The sequence below is a fragment of the Acanthochromis polyacanthus genome, chromosome 14, assembly GCF_021347895.1.
Source record: "Acanthochromis polyacanthus isolate Apoly-LR-REF ecotype Palm Island chromosome 14, KAUST_Apoly_ChrSc, whole genome shotgun sequence".
In the NCBI taxonomy this organism is placed as follows: Eukaryota; Metazoa; Chordata; class Actinopteri; family Pomacentridae; genus Acanthochromis; species Acanthochromis polyacanthus.
This window is the reverse complement of record NC_067126.1, coordinates 12,333,187-12,351,452: the sequence shown is the minus strand read 5'-3', so window position 1 is coordinate 12,351,452 and position 18,266 is coordinate 12,333,187. Positions and strand designations below refer to the sequence as shown.

The window sequence follows — 18,266 nt, the reverse complement described above, 5'->3', positions numbered from 1 at the left end:
ATAATTTGAAATTCTGTTGTTTCCATGCTGATTTTTAATTCCCCCCCGCCCTTTTTCTTTTTCTTTTTACAGAAATACAACAACGACTGGTGGATCGGCCGCCTGGTGAAGGAGGGCTGTGACATTGGCTTCATCCCAAGTCCTCTGAAGCTGGAAAACATCCGACTTCAGCAGGAGCAGAAGAGAGGTCGCTTCCATGGGTGAGAACAGGGATGAGAACGGGGATTAGCGAGTGAAGGAAGAATAAGCAGCAGTCGATATTGCCGAGAAGACAGGTGGATCAAAAGGGATAAAGGGAGACTCAGAGGGTTTGGGTCTGTGCTGAGGAGAGAGCCACTTTAGGGATGAGTAGAGGCTGATGCTTGAGCCAGCAGATAAGCAGGAAGTAAGGTGGATGAAAGCCAAGTTGTGTTGTGTGGTCCAGCCTCTCGGAGGTGTGCCTGGACCACGGCCACCGCAGAATTTTCCATCAGATGGGGCGTTGGGTTTTCAGCCGCCAAAGGCGACTGATGATGCTCAGTACTGTCATCTCTTCTCAGTTCCAATAGTGAGAGGAAGACGGGAAAAAACGACTTGTCAACTTGAGTCATTTTTATTTCTCGTGTTTAGTTTATATTCCAGAAAGCAATTTTGTTTGGAGCCTCAGTAACAGACTGAAACAAAAATGTTTGTCTTTTAGGATATGATTTGTGTTTTACAGTTAAAGAACAGTGAACACAATGTATATCAGTTGACGTATATGATTTAGTCACAGCCAACATATCCTATTTCTGTTCTATATTTCTACAAGATTTGACATGAGAACATACATGATACAAAGCCACATAAATAATACATGTAGTAGTACATAAAGAAATGTTTTTTTCTATATATGTACTAGTATAGTGCTATAGTTTTTCATTACTATCTTTTTTCTTATAGCCTCAACGGTTTTCCAAAGATTCATATTAATTTAGCTTAAAACACATCACTGATACACCATTTCTGTGATGTTTTTCACATCCAAGAAATATTATCCTACTACCAAGCTGCTTATTTTTTGTCTTTAGCCTGTTATCTTTCTATTCTGAAAATAGTCTATATCTCAGGGGACTAGTGGTGTTTGACATGTGATATGTTGCTTGATTTCACATTAAAGCTTTTCTCTTTTTATTCCCATTTATCAATGCAGCAGTAAATCCAGCGGAAATTCCTCTTCAAGTCTGGGAGAAATGGTGTCCGGTACATTCAAACCAAACCCAAACTCTGTAGGTTGGTATCACCGATATGAGTCTGTTTAGGTCTGAGATGAAACATTATTGTCACATTCACAAAGGGAAGGATCTGTGTATTTTTGTCTGTATATCAGTATTTATCCAGCCCCTGTAGTAGTGTGATGCTTCTTCCTGATATGGTTGTATAAGTATACTCCCATTCCAGTTTTGCACACACTCACCAGATATTTCTTTGCTTTTTCAGGAAAACAGAAACAGAAAGTGGTGAGTAAGACAACTTATTTATTCCTGTACTTTACAGGGGAAAACTACACTTCAGCTGCATCCAATAATGATAAGTACTGCACAGAGTCAGAAAATGTTAGGCACATTTAAATAATAATAATACATTTAAATGCTGAAAATAAATGACTATTAAAAATAATAAAGTTAATAAAATTTTAAATCTAGAAGACTTAATACAACAAGTCTGCATGTACACTGATCAGCCACACCACAAGTCACCCTCACACTGCCAAAACAACTTGAACCGGTGGGGGCTTGAACTTGGGACCGCTGGAGTGTCTGGGATGTTGGCAGCGGAGCATTTGGGTTCAAGGGTTTTCAGGGTGGGACCTCCATCGACTGGGCTTGTTTTGGTGCATCACCTAGATGCTTGATCATGAGAACCCTTAAATACGGTGGCCGACAGGTGCAAACGCGCTGCAAACGGCAAAAGCGCTGCAAATGATCCAAAACCAAAACCAAAACCAAAAAACTCACAAACACATAAAACACATGCAAGAAAAAAATGCTGCAAGAGAAACATGCAGCAATCAGAGAAATGATACAGAAGTCTTTAACGTCAGGGGTGCTAATAATTTTGGCATACATGATTTGATGTAAAGTCATTATTTCTTAATGTGTGTTTTTTCCCCACTGAATAAATGCACTTGAATTAAAGATTGGATTTTCCTCTTTTTTTCATTGTGGTCCTATATTATTTAGAAAAAAAAATGAATTATTAGAAGCTAAAGAACACATCTTAACCATGGGTGTCAATAATTATGTAGGGCGCTGTACTTACTGGACATTGTTTTATTTATTTTTTTTGCAAGATCCCTGCAGATACAAAGGACCAGAGTTTCATTGAACTTCAAGAGACGTATCCTGTTAGATTTCAGTCCAGCTCTGTCCATGTCCACTTAAAGGGTTAATCTATTAAAGTAATCCAGCACATCCTCAGTCACTTAGTGATACTTATTGAATTGCTGAATTTGGTCAACTGCGATCAACCACTTGCATCAGAGAATGAATGACATGACTCAAGTTCAGCTCTGTTGTAGGACCAGTATGTTATAACTTTTTGAACTTTTTTTCCAAAGTCTTGCATCATGATTGGATGAACTTTTTGGTATAATTGAAGAAACCAAACTCCATTTTCAACACTTTAAAAAAAAAGTCCTCCTGAAACAAAAAAAGTATGAAATACACATTACAGCCAATGATATGAAATGCAAAACCGTGCTAAGTTATCACAAGGGCCATTACAAGTCAATATGACTGATAATGGATCAATAATAAGTTGTACTGCCATCGTAATATACTGGAGTATCAGTTTCTATTCTTGCTTTCACTTTATAAGCCATGTCATTGGCTGTAATGTGTCTTTAATACTTTTTTGTTTCAGGGGGACTTTTTTAAAAGAGTGTTGAAAATGAAATTTGGTTTCTTCAATTATACCAAAAAGTTCATCCAATCATGATGCAGGACTTTGATTTTGGAAAAAAAAAAGTTAAAAAGTTATAACCCTACACTGCCGTATAAAAGTTTGGGGTCACCAAGACAATTTCATGTTTTCCATGAAACTTACATTCATGTGCTAGCATAATTGCACAAGGGTTTTCTAATCATCAGTTAGCCTTTCAACACGATTAACTAACACAATGTACCATTAGAACACAGGAGTGATGGTTTCTGGAATTAGACCTCTGTGTGTGGCCCCCTATGTAAATATTCCATTAAAAATCAGCCATTTCCAGCTAGAATTGTCATTTACCACATTAACAATGTCTAGATTAATTTGATATTATCTTCATTGAAGAAAACTGCATTTCTTTCAAAAATAAGGACATTTCTAAGTGACCCCAAATTTTTGAATGGTAGTGTAGCTGTAACTCAAACACAACCTGCCACCATTTTTAAAAGGATAGATACTGAGTTTATTGAAGTGGAAGCCTGATACTACTATAATTTAAATAAATGCACTACTGTTGTACATTATTGCTGTTGCATCAAGTTGGAAATTTTATTCTGGCCTGGTGATGGGGACAAGAAAGCTTACTATAACACAAAAATCTTTCTTGTGACTCTTATTATAGGTTGTTCATTTTGGCCTCAATTTAATGGTGATTATTCAGGTGGAAATTTTACAAAATAGCCTAAAGCTTAAGGGGTTAATTAATTCAAGTTTTTTCTAAACTGATTGATTTATCAGTGGACAAAAATTGTCATGGAACATTACTTAGTTTATCTTAATGTTCATCGAGATAAATGGCCGTGACTTGAAGACGTTAGGACACTTGCTAATAATATTAAAGCCTGAGTGTATCTGTGTGATCCAACCCTCCAGGCCGAACACGTGCCTCCGTATGACGTGGTTCCCTCCATGAGGCCGGTTGTCCTGGTGGGACCATCGCTGAAAGGTTATGAGGTAGGACGAACTGCTGCTCCTGAAGCCATCTGACTCAGCCTTTTTCCTCACAACCACCAATAAAATGTCCTCTTATTATCCTCATGTTACTTAGCCAGTTTTCTATCATTGCTGTATGTGGTTTTATAGTAAAAATCTTAACCTAAAGATTGTTGCCATGTTGAAAAATAGCTGATATTTAACAAAAAATAAGGCTGTTGAAACACACTTTCATTTTGGCAAATAAATCCTTAATTCAGCACTGCTGTAGGTGCAGTAACTGTCACGTTCTGTGACATGACTTCTTCTCAGTGATAATGCATTCATTGTCCGAGCTGACTCATGCTTACATTACGTCGTGTTGTAGAGTCTTGAATTTGTCATCAAGGTCAATTCCATTTGAAATGAAGTCCCCAGAGATATATCACAAAAATCAAAGCTGCTCATTGCTTATCAGTCGGAAACCACAGTGCAAACAATAAAGGAGGTGGTGGGAGGTGGGAGCGATCAAGTCAGTTGTCATGGAATCGCAATCCTCACCTCCCATTCTGGTGTTGCCGTGGTAACAACCTTCTGGGTAAACTGCATCAGTCTGAAAAAAAAAAGTGGACCATGGTTTGAAATTAGAAACACAGAATTATGTACTGCACTAAAGGTTACAGATTTAGATTAAAGAATGGCATTTTCAGAGTTTTGGGATGTTAATTATGTCACAGAACTTCTGGGTTTGTTGTTTCTTTGTGTTGAATCAGCACTAATAATGAAACTCATGTGAGAGGATGCAAGATTTTTTTTATTGAAAGTTGTTTTTTTTTTAAGAGAAAAAACACAATTTACATTAACAGGAATCTGTACAGACTGAAAAATAGCATAATTTTTGTAGTATTCACTGTATCACTATGTCAGAAATCTTCTAGCACATTAGGCTACCGGTCTTTGAAGGAGTCACTCAGCACCCCATCTTGACAGAAAAAAAAGAAATGTAGAAATTTTTGAAAATTTATTAAAAAATAAGGACTGAAATATCACATGGTCAGAAGTATTCAGACCCTGTGCTCAGTATTGAGTAGAAGCACTCTTTTCAGCGAGTACAGCCATGAGTCTTCTTGGAAAATGACGCAACAAGTTTTTCACACCTGGATTTGGGGATCTTCTGCCATTCTTCCTTGCAGATCCTCCAGTTCTGTCAGGTTGGATGGTGAACGTTGGTGGACAGCCATTTTGAGGTCTCTCCGGAGATGCTCAATTGGGTTCAGGTCAGGGCTCTGGCTGGGCCAGTCAAGAACGGTCACAGAGTTGTTGTGAAGCCACTCCTTTGTTATTTTAGCTGTGTGCTTAGGGTCATTGTACTGTTGAAAGGTGAACCTTCGGCCCAGTCTGAGGTCCTGAGCACTGTGGAAGAGGTTTTCCTCCAGGATATCTCTGTACTTGGCCGCATTCATCCTTCCTTCAATTGCAACCAGTCGTCCTGTCCCTGCAGCTGAAAAACACCCCCACAACATGATGCTCCCACCACCATGTTTCACTGTAGGGATTGTATTGGGCAGGTGATGAGCAGTGCCTGGTTTTCTCCACACATACCGCTTAGAATTAACACCAAAAAGTTCAATCTTGGTCTCATCAGACCAGAGAATTTTATTTCTCATAGTCTGGGAGTCCTTCATGTGTTTTTTTTGGCAAACTCTATGCAGTCTTTCATGTGTCTTAAACTGAGGAGAGGCTTCCATCGGGCCACTCTGCCATAAAGCTCCGACTGGTGGAGGGCTGCAGTGATAGTTGACTTTGTGGAACTTTCTCCTATCTCCCGACTGCATCTCTGGAGCTCAGCCACAGTGATCTTTGGGTTCTTCTTTACCTCTCTCACCAAGGCTCTTCTCCCACCATTGCTCAGTTTGGCTGGACGGCCAGGTCTAGGAAGAGTTGTGGTCGTCCAAACTTCTTCCATTTGAGGATTATGGAGGCCACTGTGCTCTTAGGAACCTTGAGTGCTGCAGAAATTCTTTTGTAACCTTGGCCAGATCTGTGCCTTGCCACAATTCTGTCTCTGAGCTCCTTGGGCAGTTCCTTCCACCTCATGATTCTCATTTGCGCTGACATGCACTGTGAGCTGTAAGGTCTTATATAGACAGATGTGTGCCTTTCCTAATCAAGTCCAATCAGTTTAATTAAACTCAGCTGGACTCCAATAAGAAGCAGAACCATCTGGAGGAGGATCAGAAGAAATGGACAGCCTGTGAGTTAAATATGAATGTCGCTGCAAAGGGTCTGAATACTTCTGACCATGTGATATTTCAGTTTTTCTTTTTTAATAAATTTGCAAAAATTTCTGCATTTCTGTTTTTTTCTGTCAAGATGGGTTTCTGAGTGTACATTAATGAGAAATAAAATGAACTTTTTTTGATTTTGGCAAATGCCAGCAATGACACAGAGAGTGAAAAATTTCAAGGAGTCTGAATACTTTCTGTACCTACTGTAGCAGAGTACGTACACACGTGGACAAAATTGTTGGTACCCCTCAGTTAAAGAAGGAAAAACCCACAATTCTCACTGAAATCACTTGAAACTCACAAAAGTAACAATAAATAAAAATTTATTGAAAATTAAATAATCAAAAACAGCCATTACTTTTGAATTGTTGATTAACATAATTATTTAAAAAAACAAACTAATGAAACAGGCCTGGACAAAAATGATGGTACCTCTATAAAAGATTGAAAACTATTTGACCAGAGTGACATGATTAACTCAGGTGTGTCATTTAATTGACATCACAGGTGTTTCCAAACTCATAATCAGTCAGTCTGCCTATTTAAAGGGAGACAAGTAGTCACCCTGCTGTTTGGTGAAAAGGTGTGTACCACACTGAACATGGACAACAGAAAGCGAAGGAGAGAATTGTCCCAGGACATCCGAAAAAAAATGATAGACAAACATCTTAAAGGTAAAGGCTATAAGACCATCTCTAAACAGCTTGAAGTTCCTGTGACAACAGTGGCTCATATTATTCAGAAGTTCAAGACCCACGGGACAGTAGCCAACCTCCCTGGACGTGGCCGCAAGAGGAAAATTGATGACAAATTGAAGAGACGGATCGTTGGAATTGTATCCAAAGAGCCCAGAGCAACCTCCAAAGAAATTAAAGGTGAACTCCAAGGCCAAGGTACATCAGTGTCAGATGGCACCATTCGTCGTTGTTTGAGCCAAAGTGGACTTCATGGGAGACGACCAAGGAGGACACCACTGCTGAAAAAAACTCATAAAAAAGCCAGACTGGAATTTGCAAAAATGCATGTTGACAAGCCACAAAGCTTCTGGGAGAATGTCCTTTGGACAGATGAGACCAAACTGGAGCTTTTTGGTAAGGCACATCAACTCTATGTTCATAGACTCAAAAACCAAGCATACGAAGAAAAGAACACTGTCCCTACGGTGAAACATGGAGGAGGCTCAGTAATGTTTTGGGGCTGCTTTGCTGCATCTGGCACAGGGTGTCTTGAAAGTGTGCAAGGTACCATGAAATCTGAAGACTATCAAGGCATTCTGGAGAGAAATGTGCTGCCTAGTGTCAGAAAGCTTGGTCTCAGTCGCAGGTCGTGGGTCTTCCAACAGGACAACGATCCAAAACACACAGCCAAAAACACCCAAGAATGGCTGAGAGAAAAGCGTTGGACTATTCTAAAGTGGCCTTCTATGATCCCAGATCTAAATCCCATTGAACATATGTGGAAGGAGCTGAAACATGCCATTTGGAGAAGACACCCATCAAACCTGAGACAACTGGAGCTGTTTGCTCATGAGGAGTGGGCCAAAATACCTGTTGACAGCTGCAGAACGCTCATTGACAAATACAGAAACCGTTTAATTGCAGTGATTGCCTCAAAAGGTTGTGCAACAAAATATTAAGTTATGGGTACCATCATTTTTGTCCAGCCCTATTTCATTAGTTTGTTTTTTTAAATAATTATGTTAATCAACAATTCAAAAGTGATGGCTGATTTTGATTATTTAATTTTCAATAAATTTTTATTTATTGTTACTTTTGTGAGTTTCAAGTGATTTCAGTGAGAATTGTGGGTTTTTCCTTCTTTAATTGAGGGGTACCAACAATTTTGTCCACGTGTGTATGACAGCTGAGCAGATGGTGGTGCGAAGTCAAGTGGTGTCTTCATTTTTAGTTGATAACTACTTTGTGATATACATTGCTGGAAAGTAAAAAGTAAAGATATAATAGAATAGAATATTCTTTATTGTCATTATACAATACAATGTATAACGAGATTGCAGAGCTTGTCCTTGTCAGAACCAGGAAATCTTAACGATAGTGCAAAAACAGTCTATTTACATATATACAGTATAAATAACGGATTGTGTATTATGATTTGTAAAGAAAGTTTTCATATTGGCATATATTAGGCAAAGCCAATGTCATTTAGCTGTGACAGGCCGATATCATCTGATATAATCAACTTGGAAACAAAACTGGTACAGCCAAAAAAACCTCCTTTTAATTGTATGTTATTATGTTGAGAAAGAAAAAAATCATGATATGAACATATAGTATATCATGAAACATGAGACATAAATATCTAACAGTAAAATAAATGTCTCCAGAAGTAACTAACTCTAACTCCTATCAAACATCCTCTACTTTTATGAAAGACAAAAACTATTTAAATGTGGTTATTTACGATTATACAAGTTGGCTACTAATAACTCATATGATGTGTTCTTTCACATTTACTTAACCCACTCTTTGTACTCAGGCCGAACCAGTTACACCCAGCTAGAGTAAATGCTGATGTGGAAGTCTTGAGTAAACATGAGCTTTTCCTCAAGAGACAAAGTTGAACTGATTTTATACAGAGGTATACCTGGTAACTTCTCTGTCTATCTCCAGTGAGGTAGAACTCTTGGCAGGCTATTTTTTCATTGATAGGTGCTTTTATGCCTTACGTCTGCAAGATTTTGTGTTAGCAGTGCTATTCTTTCTGCTAGTGGTACAGAGTTAACATGTATGTACTTTGATTAATTATATAGTGATACTATTCATGTGCAAGATTCAGGTTCTAAGAGGGGTTTTTAAGTAGCAAAAACACAATTATACCATTCTGTAAATGTGTACTTTTACAAGTAAAAGTACAAGCACATTTTCATCAGAATTTGCTTAATTAAAAATAGATTCAAGTGCCTCCATTTTTTAAATTGTTGAAGATGTTAAAAGTACTGTTTTTCATCTGCAAACAGTTCCATGTTTCAGCTCAAAGGACAAGACACCCCTGTCAACCCTCACTGTCGCTGTCAAGCTCACTTGAACAAATCAGAGTGACAACTGGCCCCACCAAACACAAGGCTTTCGCCTGCTTTTGATTCATGTGTCTGTGTGTTCATTGCCTCAAGTCAAAGCAACAGGATGACTGAGCATCTTTAAGGATGACTTTCTCATTAGAAGCTCTTCATTTTTGGTCTCTGCTTTGATTCAAAGCCTCATGTTCATCAGCCGAGGCCATATATGACAGGCTGCACTTGGCAATTGCCCCAATTCATCACCTGTGCATTGGTCTCTGCGACGCCTCTCATTGTTGCTGTTAATCACTTTATTTAATGTGGCCCACGTTCAGCAGCCAGCAAGAGGGCAAAACAATATGCAGACAATTGCTCAGTCAAGTGTATACCTCAGACCTGGCTCAGCAGCAGCATCATAATAAGTCCAGTTCCATATATTTTCTGCTCTATAGCATACTTATTCAATAAATGTGCAAATATATTCATTTTATGTCGCTTTATAGGCTTCAATGTCTTATCTTCTTCTGTTCTTTTTAAGTTGTCTTTTTATTCCCTCATGCAGGTGACAGATATGATGCAGAAAGCACTGTTCGACTTTCTGAAACACAGATTTGATGGGAGGTGAGCAGTAAATGTGAAGCAGTATTTCTTATTGTGCGTCATCCCGCTGCCAGTGTGATCTTTATATATGGCGTGTGTCCTGTGTTGTTGCAGGATATCCATCACAAGGGTAACAGCTGACATATCGTTGGCCAAGAGGTCAGTACTAAACAACCCCAGTAAGAGGGCCATCATTGAGAGATCCAACACCCGCTCCAGCCTTGGTAAAGCTATAGGAACTGTCTCACTCAATGATGTGCATGTGTTGTTGTAGGTGTGGAACCAGTGGATGTTTTTTTGCAATTGCCTTCTTATTCACAGTTGTGCGTTTGTGTTTGTCCTCTGTAGCGGAGGTCCAGAGTGAGATAGAAAGAATTTTTGAGCTGGCCAGGTCTCTCCAGCTGGTGGTTTTGGATGCAGACACCATAAACCACCCGGCGCAGCTTATCAAGACATCATTAGCACCCATTATCGTCCATGTTAAAGTGTCCTCTCCCAAGGTAAGATCAGAAGGCTCAGATAGTGGATAGCTATCAGAGTTTCACATTTTCTGCCCTCTTTCAGCGCTGGGTAGTCTTAAAGCTTGCAATTGGCAATATTTACTGCACTTGGCTCCTCGAACAAGCAGAATAATATGTCAGGTTAATTTACATTTCAAAGTAAAATATGAGGAAAGTCAACCAGTCAGTGAGGGAAACTCTGAAGCAAGAGGCATGACTGTTACACTGAGTTGGGCTTATAGGAAGAGTGACAGGCGTGTTATTACTTGTGCTGGTTTGATTTTCTGGAAATGTGATTTGCATGTATGAAACTGCACATTTTCATGTAGTAGAATTAATGTTGAGACCAGTTTAGTGTTTCAAGGCTACAGATGGAGATAAAGATGCCAGTCAAGTTAATGGGGCAGCTTGTTTAAGTAGGTGTATGCCTTTGTAGTCGGCGGTTATTCCCCTTTTGGAGACGTCTCCTTGTGTTTTTTTCAACTGTGCTTTCCACAGGTCCTGCAACGGCTGATCAAATCAAGAGGCAAATCTCAAAGCAAGCACTTGAACGTGCAGCTCGTTGCGGCAGAAAAACTCGCACAGTGTCCTTCTGTGAGTAAAACCTTCTTATAAATCCAGCACTTAGTTTTATTCCGCAGCCGCCGGTGGGGAAACTTTGAAAAGAACTCCATATGCAGCAAAAGCAGCTACACTTTCGTCTCTTCTGTTCCCACATCAGGAGATGTTTGATATTATTTTGGATGAGAACCAGCTGGAAGATGCGTGTGAACACCTGGCAGAGTACCTGGAGGCATACTGGCGGGCGACACACACCTCACTTAGTACGCCGCTCAACCCCCTGCTGGGACGCAATCTGGGCTCTACTGCTCTCTCACCATATCCTGCTGCCATTCAGGTGAACTTGTCAAGCTGAAGGGAGAAAAAAACATTGTCTTATGTAATCCTCCTAAAGTGGTTGATTTGAAATTTGAACTCCAAAATTATTTATCTGAGCATTTGTATTTCTTTTCTGTAAAATTCGGTCATACTTAACTAGAACTTCACAAACATTGATCTCCTGGACAGAAATATACAAAGTGACAGCTGTGCTTCTGATAGATGTATGACACCCTGAAGTCATAGCTGAGATGAATGAATTATTACCATAGTGAGAATTTACAGAAACAAACTGAAAATAACGCTCAGGTCTTTGGAGTAACAAATGCTCTTCTTCAATTTAAATTTGTTCCTTTTTGCTGGGAATAGCACCTTGAATGTCTTCAGTTATTTACAGTGTATTCTAATACCCATTTTCACTGCTGTAAAAAATATTATCCTTAGTATATTCCTGAGACCTTTTTTGCTAGAATATAGTGCAATAGTACTAATCTTCTCTATGGTGCTTCTACTCTCCTGAAGACTCTGCAGCTCTACAGATTGTGTTTTTAGGAAAATACCCCCAGAATTATCTATGTATTGTTAGTGGACAAGTCATTTTTAAAGAACCATATTTAAAAGTTTAATACTTCATCCATAGAATCTAATATAACTAACTTAACTTAAGCAGGCAGAGGGTGTTGATCTTTATTTGTATTTTGCTTATTGATGTCAATGCGGGAAATAGGGCTGCACAATATTTAAAAAATAAAAACTGATGTTATAGCTTACGATATATACATCGCTATTTTAAAAAAAAATTACTCCAAGATTTCAGTAACTCGATTTGAAAAGAATTAATCATTATAGAAAGATTGTGAGTAATTTTATAACATTAGTACATTATCAAAAAAAGCCATTTAGACCCTTTCTTATAGAGTTTTACGCTGGCAAAAGGCACCCAAAATAATGCTTTTGCTTTGTGTGACATTCAGATCTAGCTTTGCACTTACCATACAGAGCTTTGTAGTGTAAATAATCAAACATTTGACTTTGTGATTCTATTTGCACCTAAACCTTCCTTTTCAGTGTCTCTCTTCTGTTCCTCATTCATTTTGCTGTGCAAATGTGGAGCCTGCATGTCAACAACCTCTAAGTTTATAAATTAAGTTAAAAAAACACACAAAAAGAAGCATATCCGAGAACCATTAAATCAAAGCTAGTGATATTACATCAGACTGACTTTTCTTGTGGATTTGTTCAGGAAAGTAAGAAGCAAGGGAGTTAATTTTGTGTCAGACTGTTGCAGCATGTACAGTGGGTACGGAAGGTATTCAGACTCCTTGAAATTTTTCACTCTCTGTGTCATTGCAGCCATTTGCCAAAATCAAAAAAGTTCATTTTATTTCTCATTAATGTACACTCAGCACCCCATCTTGACAGAAAAAAGCAGAAATGTAGAATTTTTTGCAAATTTATTAAAAAAGAAAAACTGAAATATCACATGGTCAGAAGTATTCAGACCCTTTGCAGCGACATTCATATTTAACTCACATGCTGTCCATTTCTTCTGATCCTCCTCCAGATGGTTCTGCTTCTTTATTGGAGTCCAGCTGTGTTTAATTAAACTGATTGGACTTGATTAGGAAAGGCACACACCTGTCTATATAAGACCTTACAGCTCACAGTGCATGTCAGAGCAAATGAGAATCATGAGGTTGAAGGAACTGCCCAAGGAGCTCAGAGACAGAATTGTGGCAAGGCACAGATCTGGCCAAGGTTACAAAAGAATTTCTGCAGCACTCAAGGTTCCTAAGAGCACAGTGGCCTCCATAATCCTCAAATGGAAGAAGTTTGGGACGACCACAACTCTTCCTAGACCTGGCCGTCCAGCCAAACTGAGCAATGGTGGGAGAAGAGCCTTGGTGAGAGAGGTAAAGAAGAACCCAAAGATCACTGTGGCTGAGCTCCAGAGATGCAGTCGGGAGATAGGAGAAAGTTCCACAAAGTCAACTATCACTGCAGCCCTCCACCAGTCAGGGCTTTATGGCAGAGTGGCCCGACAGAAGCCTCTCCTCAGTGCAAGACACATGAAAGCCCACATAGTTTGCCAAAAACACATGAAGGACTCCCAGACTATGAGAAATAAAATTCTCTGATCTGATGAGACCAAGATTGAATTTTTGGTGTTAATTCTAAGCGGTATGTGTGCAGAAAACCAGGCACTGCTCATCACCTGCCCAATACAATCCCTACAGTGAAACATGGTGGTGGGAGCATCATGTTGTGGGGGTGTTTTTCAGCTGCAGGGACAGGACGACTGGTTGCAATTGAAGGAAGGATGAATGCGGCCAAGTACAGAGATATCCTGGAGGAAAACCTCTTCCACAGTGCTCAGGACCTCAGACTGGGCCGAAGGTTCACCTTTCAACAGGACAATGACCCTTAGCACACAGCTAAAATAACAAAGGAGTGGCTTCACAACAACTCTGTGACCGTTCTTGACTGGCCCAGCCAGAGCCCTGACCTGAACCCAATTGATCATCTCCGGAGAGACCTCAAAATGTCTGTCCACCAACGTTCACCATCCAACCTGACAGAACTGGAGAGGATCTGCAAGGAAGAATGGCAGAGGATCCCCAAATCCAGGTGTGAAAAACTTGTTGCGTCATTCCCAAGAAGACTCATGGCTGTACTAGCTGAAAAGGGTGCTTCTACTCTATACTGAGCACAGGGTCTGAATACTTCTGACCATGTGACATTTCAGTTTTTCTTTTATAATTTGCAAAAAATTCTACATTTCTGTTTTTTTTTTCTGTCAAGATAGGGTGCTGAGTGTACATTAATGAGAAATAAAATGAACTTTTTTGATTTTGGCAAATGGCTGCAATGACACAGAGAGTGAAAAATTTCAAGGGGTCTGAATACTTTCCGTACCCACTGTATGTAACTTCCAATTGCACCTCCTGCGATGTGATTACACATGTATACATTGCAGTGTCAATACTAAAATGTTATATTTGTACAACCACAGAGAAAGCTATTTTTGTATCACCTTCAATGCCTACATGAGACAGAGTTCTATTTAAAGTAAAATTTGACTTTTAGGTTCCTGATACACAGTATTGTGAGAAAAGGTTTTTAGTAAACAATGCTGCCTTTTGAACCTCTCCCAGCTATATTTTTTTTCAAGATACTTGGTGGGCATATTGTTCCGAATATCTCTGAAAACGTGCCTCACTTCTGTGTAATCGAGCTGTTTTAGTTCCTTGTCATGGAATTACAGGCTGAAGGATCAGGGCTTTCAGGATTTCTTGCTCTTTTTTATTTTGAGGTCATTGCTGCAGAATGACTTTGGCACTGATCAGATGCCTAAATGACAGATAAGAATCTTATTGTGCTTCTCAGCACTGAGGAAATCATAATTTCTGACCAAACTTCATCTGCAGAATCTCTTCTATTCTTCATTGCTAGGCAGAAACTCATCCTTGCATCTTTTTCTCTACCTTCAGTAAACAAACTGCTTTCTGTTGAAGCCAAATATCTCCAATTTTGACTCATGAGTCCAGAGCACCTGGTGCCTTTTTTTTCTGTCCCCCTCTGTTCTTGTGTTTTCACACAAAAGTGAGTCACTTAGCTATGTTTCTGCCAATTCTGAGTTTACGGCGCTGCTGGACATCATCCGATTTTGAAGAGGGACTCAGCTTGATGTTCAGTCATCTTGTGTGCTCGGCCAACCGCTGTGTCACTGGTACTCAACCTTCTTGCCCGTTGCTTTTGTTCATGAAATGGCACATTTGGACACATCTACTGTGGAATTGCTGCCTAGTTTAGTTAATTTTTTATCGAAAGTAGTGTTTTCTTAAATATGCAAAACGCGTATCAGCCATCGAAGACAAATATTTTAATGAAACATATACAGTGCTGTAATGTCTTAAATTTTTGAATATTAGTCACACTTATGTTTCAGGTCATGAAACTAATGTTAATATAAGACAAAGCTAGTTTTTTCACAGTAATGTATACATTTCATTAAAACATTTGTCTTGTATGTCTGTTTTCTATTTTTTTTTGCATTTTTAAGAAAACTACTTTGAATGAATAACTAAAACTGGCAGGGTTTTCTCAGTCTAATGTCAAATAAATATAAATATTAATTGGATGATCTGGAACATTAAAGTATGAGAAATCTGTAAAAATAGAAGACACGCTGTAAAGTGTCTAAAACTTTTGCATGGTGCAGTAAACCCTCTTCTAATATAATTAGATATGATGCTTATATCAAAAGGAGTTTGCATTAGACACAACTGACTCATTCAGTTTCATTTTGGATCATTGCACTAACCTTTTTCCACTTTATTATCATGTCAAACATTATGATTATGCATAGCTGCTGTTGTATAGTCTAAGTGTTGTGTCAGATGTCTAATGAAGCAAAACACCATTTGGAATCAGTATTTCCTTCCTCAAACAGGCCCAAAGAAACCGGAACAGCAACCACACAACAACAGACCACTCGCCAGTCGAACGTCACAGCCTGATGCCGGCCGACGAGAACTACCACAACGAACGGGCACGCAAGAATCACAACCGTCTGTCCTCAGGCTCACAGCAAAGCAGGGACCACTCTCCTCTGGTGGAGGAGGACTACCAGGACCCCTACCAGGACTCATACAAGCCTCATCGCAACCGAGGCTCCCCGGGAGGCTACAGCCAGGACTCCAGGCATCGGCTCTGAGCCATGAGCCGCTGTTAAAGACGTCTCTGAACAAACCACCATGAACACAAGAGCTGAGGTAGCTTTTCTGTAATGTGATCAATCTACTACACTCATATGGACTGTACCAACCTCTTATTTCTGTGTAGTACCTCATATCCCCTTTGGCCTCGCCTCCTGCCAAATGGGCATTTGAACCTAATAAAAAAATGAAAAAAAGAATCCTGCTCTTGCTTTGATGTGAACAAGGGACTGGATACGAAAGTAGCACAAGAGCAGAAAAGTTTTAAAAGGGAAGCTAAATCTGGACCTAATTTGAATATATCCCATATGTGGCTTGTGAGTGAAACACACTAGCAAGAAAAATGTGGGATGTAATCTTCTCTAGACCTTTCCCGCTATTTCAGCTGTTACTGTAGCATGCAGGTAGGGCTGTAATTACAGTTGGACTCAAGCCAGATAGCATCCAGTGGTGATGATCAGCACAGAACTTGTTTGCACGGAGCTGGTAGAAGCAGAGTGTAATGCATCTTTAATACTCCTCAAGTTTGTGTGCCACTGTCCTTGATGTGAGTGTAATAAATTCTGTGAAAACTTGTTCCCAAATCCAGAGTTTTACAATTTTGTTTTTACATGTTTTTGTTTTGAAAGTGACATGGTGGTGTGTTGTTCTCTTCAGGGTTCATGCAAGTAGCTTCATGTGGCCCCCTTTTGTTTCCTCTATTTTTATTTTTTTTTTGTCATTAATTATATCACGACAGAAACATGTAAATCATGCAGATGCTAATAAAATTTCAAAGCTCCAAACCTCAGGAATGAGAGGTCAGTTAGACCTAGAAGTGTAGCGTTTATGTTCTCACCCATGTGATGGGGAATTTAAATTCTGAGCGATGAGTTAAATTGTTCAGAGATTTTATGGTTTAGTTGTTAAAACAAAGGCTATTAAAATAAGGAAGGAACTCTTCCAGCACAGGAGTCACAAGGATGGTCATGTGCCAGCATGTTTTTCACATGCCATGCGTTTATCAACTGCTGTCGTCTTTCATGTGTTTAGCAGGACATCATATGGAACTGATGAAATTGGGTTTTAGAGAATGACTTTTTATTGAGGGCTTCCATGTGTATACACAAAGATAATTAACACAAAGAATAATTTATGTAAAGCTCCACTTTCAATTAATTAAATTGCATTCCATTTATTTGATTTCTTTCAGAGCCTTGCATTCAAATTCAAAAAAGAGAATCCTTTATTATTTAAGGTTTTATGAAGTAAAGTGATACTGAAATACTATCATTGAGTAGCATTTAAAATGCCAGCTTGTTTTCAGCTTTTTACTCTTTTATTTGAGCTACATTAAATGCTCCTGTTGAGTGAGAAACTTTCTAAAAGCACTTGGGCCGGACTCTGCTGCGTCACAGCGTCTTTTACATGCTACTTTCATGGAAATGTAGGGCAGTTCCCTGCATCTTTGGATTTCTGTGTATTCTGCCAGCTACTACAGAATAAATATACCATTACCTTTTAATGATGTATCCTCGTATCTTGTAATTTAATATTTAGGTATTGAAAATAAATTCCTTTTGTTTTCAGTTTTTAGACCAGAGATCTCATTGTACAGTGATTCTGGGGGGAAAAGAACAAAAACAAAGTAGATTGACAAGGAGACTTCTGTTCTTACCTGCCAGCTTTTATTGTTGTCGTTTCAAAACGGTGGAGCATAAGCAACAATTTAAAACATTTGTATACTGCCTGTGAGAGAATGATGCATTGATTAGAAAGTTTGTGTGCACTGTCATTTTACAATTGTAATGAAATAAACTGCCCTTATGCTGTTGTATGGCTAGCACTGTAGTTTCTGTTCAAAAACACATGCAACAGTTTTTTTCTTTATTTTGTCACCTATATTGATAGTTTTAACGCAAGAGGACTACTGCAAACTGTAAGCATAAAAATGAAAACATGCTATTTTTCAACACTATGAATCCAAACCTCTTTCATTTAGTTTCAGTAAATAAAATAAAATACATTTTATTGATCCCTCACAGTGGAAATGTTCATGTCACAGCAACAACATAAGTGAGGGATGAAAGAAGCAAGACAAGGAAACAACAGTACAATGAGGTCAAAAATATACACATATAATAAAGAATATGTACACCTTTTTGGGCATGATAATTTTATGCTATGATGAATAATGTGCCTAGCTAAAGGAGTGTTTTGAAGTGTATTTACAGAATAGCGGGGATATAGTAGCGTTATTCTCTTACATTATTGTATATATTATAGAAGCAAAAATGAATCATTAGAACAGAACAGAATAGATCTTTAGTATCACTGCTAAACAACAAAGAAAGGCAATTTAGCAGCTCTTTGGGCTAGCAGCATGCAACAGAAGAGCACAAATTCATTGCAATAAATATTT

General features: G+C 38.8%; 1 protein-coding gene across 6 annotated transcripts in view; it reads left to right on the top strand.

Annotated features, from left to right (window-relative positions):
- The window catches only part of cacnb4a (calcium channel, voltage-dependent, beta 4a subunit), an 81,049-nt gene extending 63,370 nt beyond the window's left edge, over nt 1-17,679 (top strand). For 3 of the 6 annotated variants that reach the window (XM_051958937.1, XM_051958936.1, XM_051958940.1), the window contains 10 exons: nt 73-200; nt 1,172-1,251; nt 1,459-1,478; nt 3,826-3,906; nt 9,731-9,789; nt 9,883-9,992; nt 10,117-10,268; nt 10,767-10,862; nt 10,990-11,166; nt 15,601-17,679. In XM_051958937.1, the coding sequence (XP_051814897.1) occupies nt 73-200; nt 1,172-1,251; nt 1,459-1,478; nt 3,826-3,906; nt 9,731-9,789; nt 9,883-9,992; nt 10,117-10,268; nt 10,767-10,862; nt 10,990-11,166; nt 15,601-15,864 (1,167 nt within the window). In that variant the 3' untranslated portion in view covers nt 15,865-17,679. The remainder of the gene's footprint in view (nt 1-72; nt 201-1,171; nt 1,252-1,458; nt 1,479-3,825; nt 3,907-9,730; nt 9,790-9,882; nt 9,993-10,116; nt 10,269-10,766; nt 10,863-10,989; nt 11,167-15,600) is intronic. The other 3 variants (XM_051958939.1, XM_051958938.1, XM_051958941.1) reach the window with 2 other exon arrangements.
- Nucleotides 17,680-18,266: the final 587 nt, after the last annotated feature.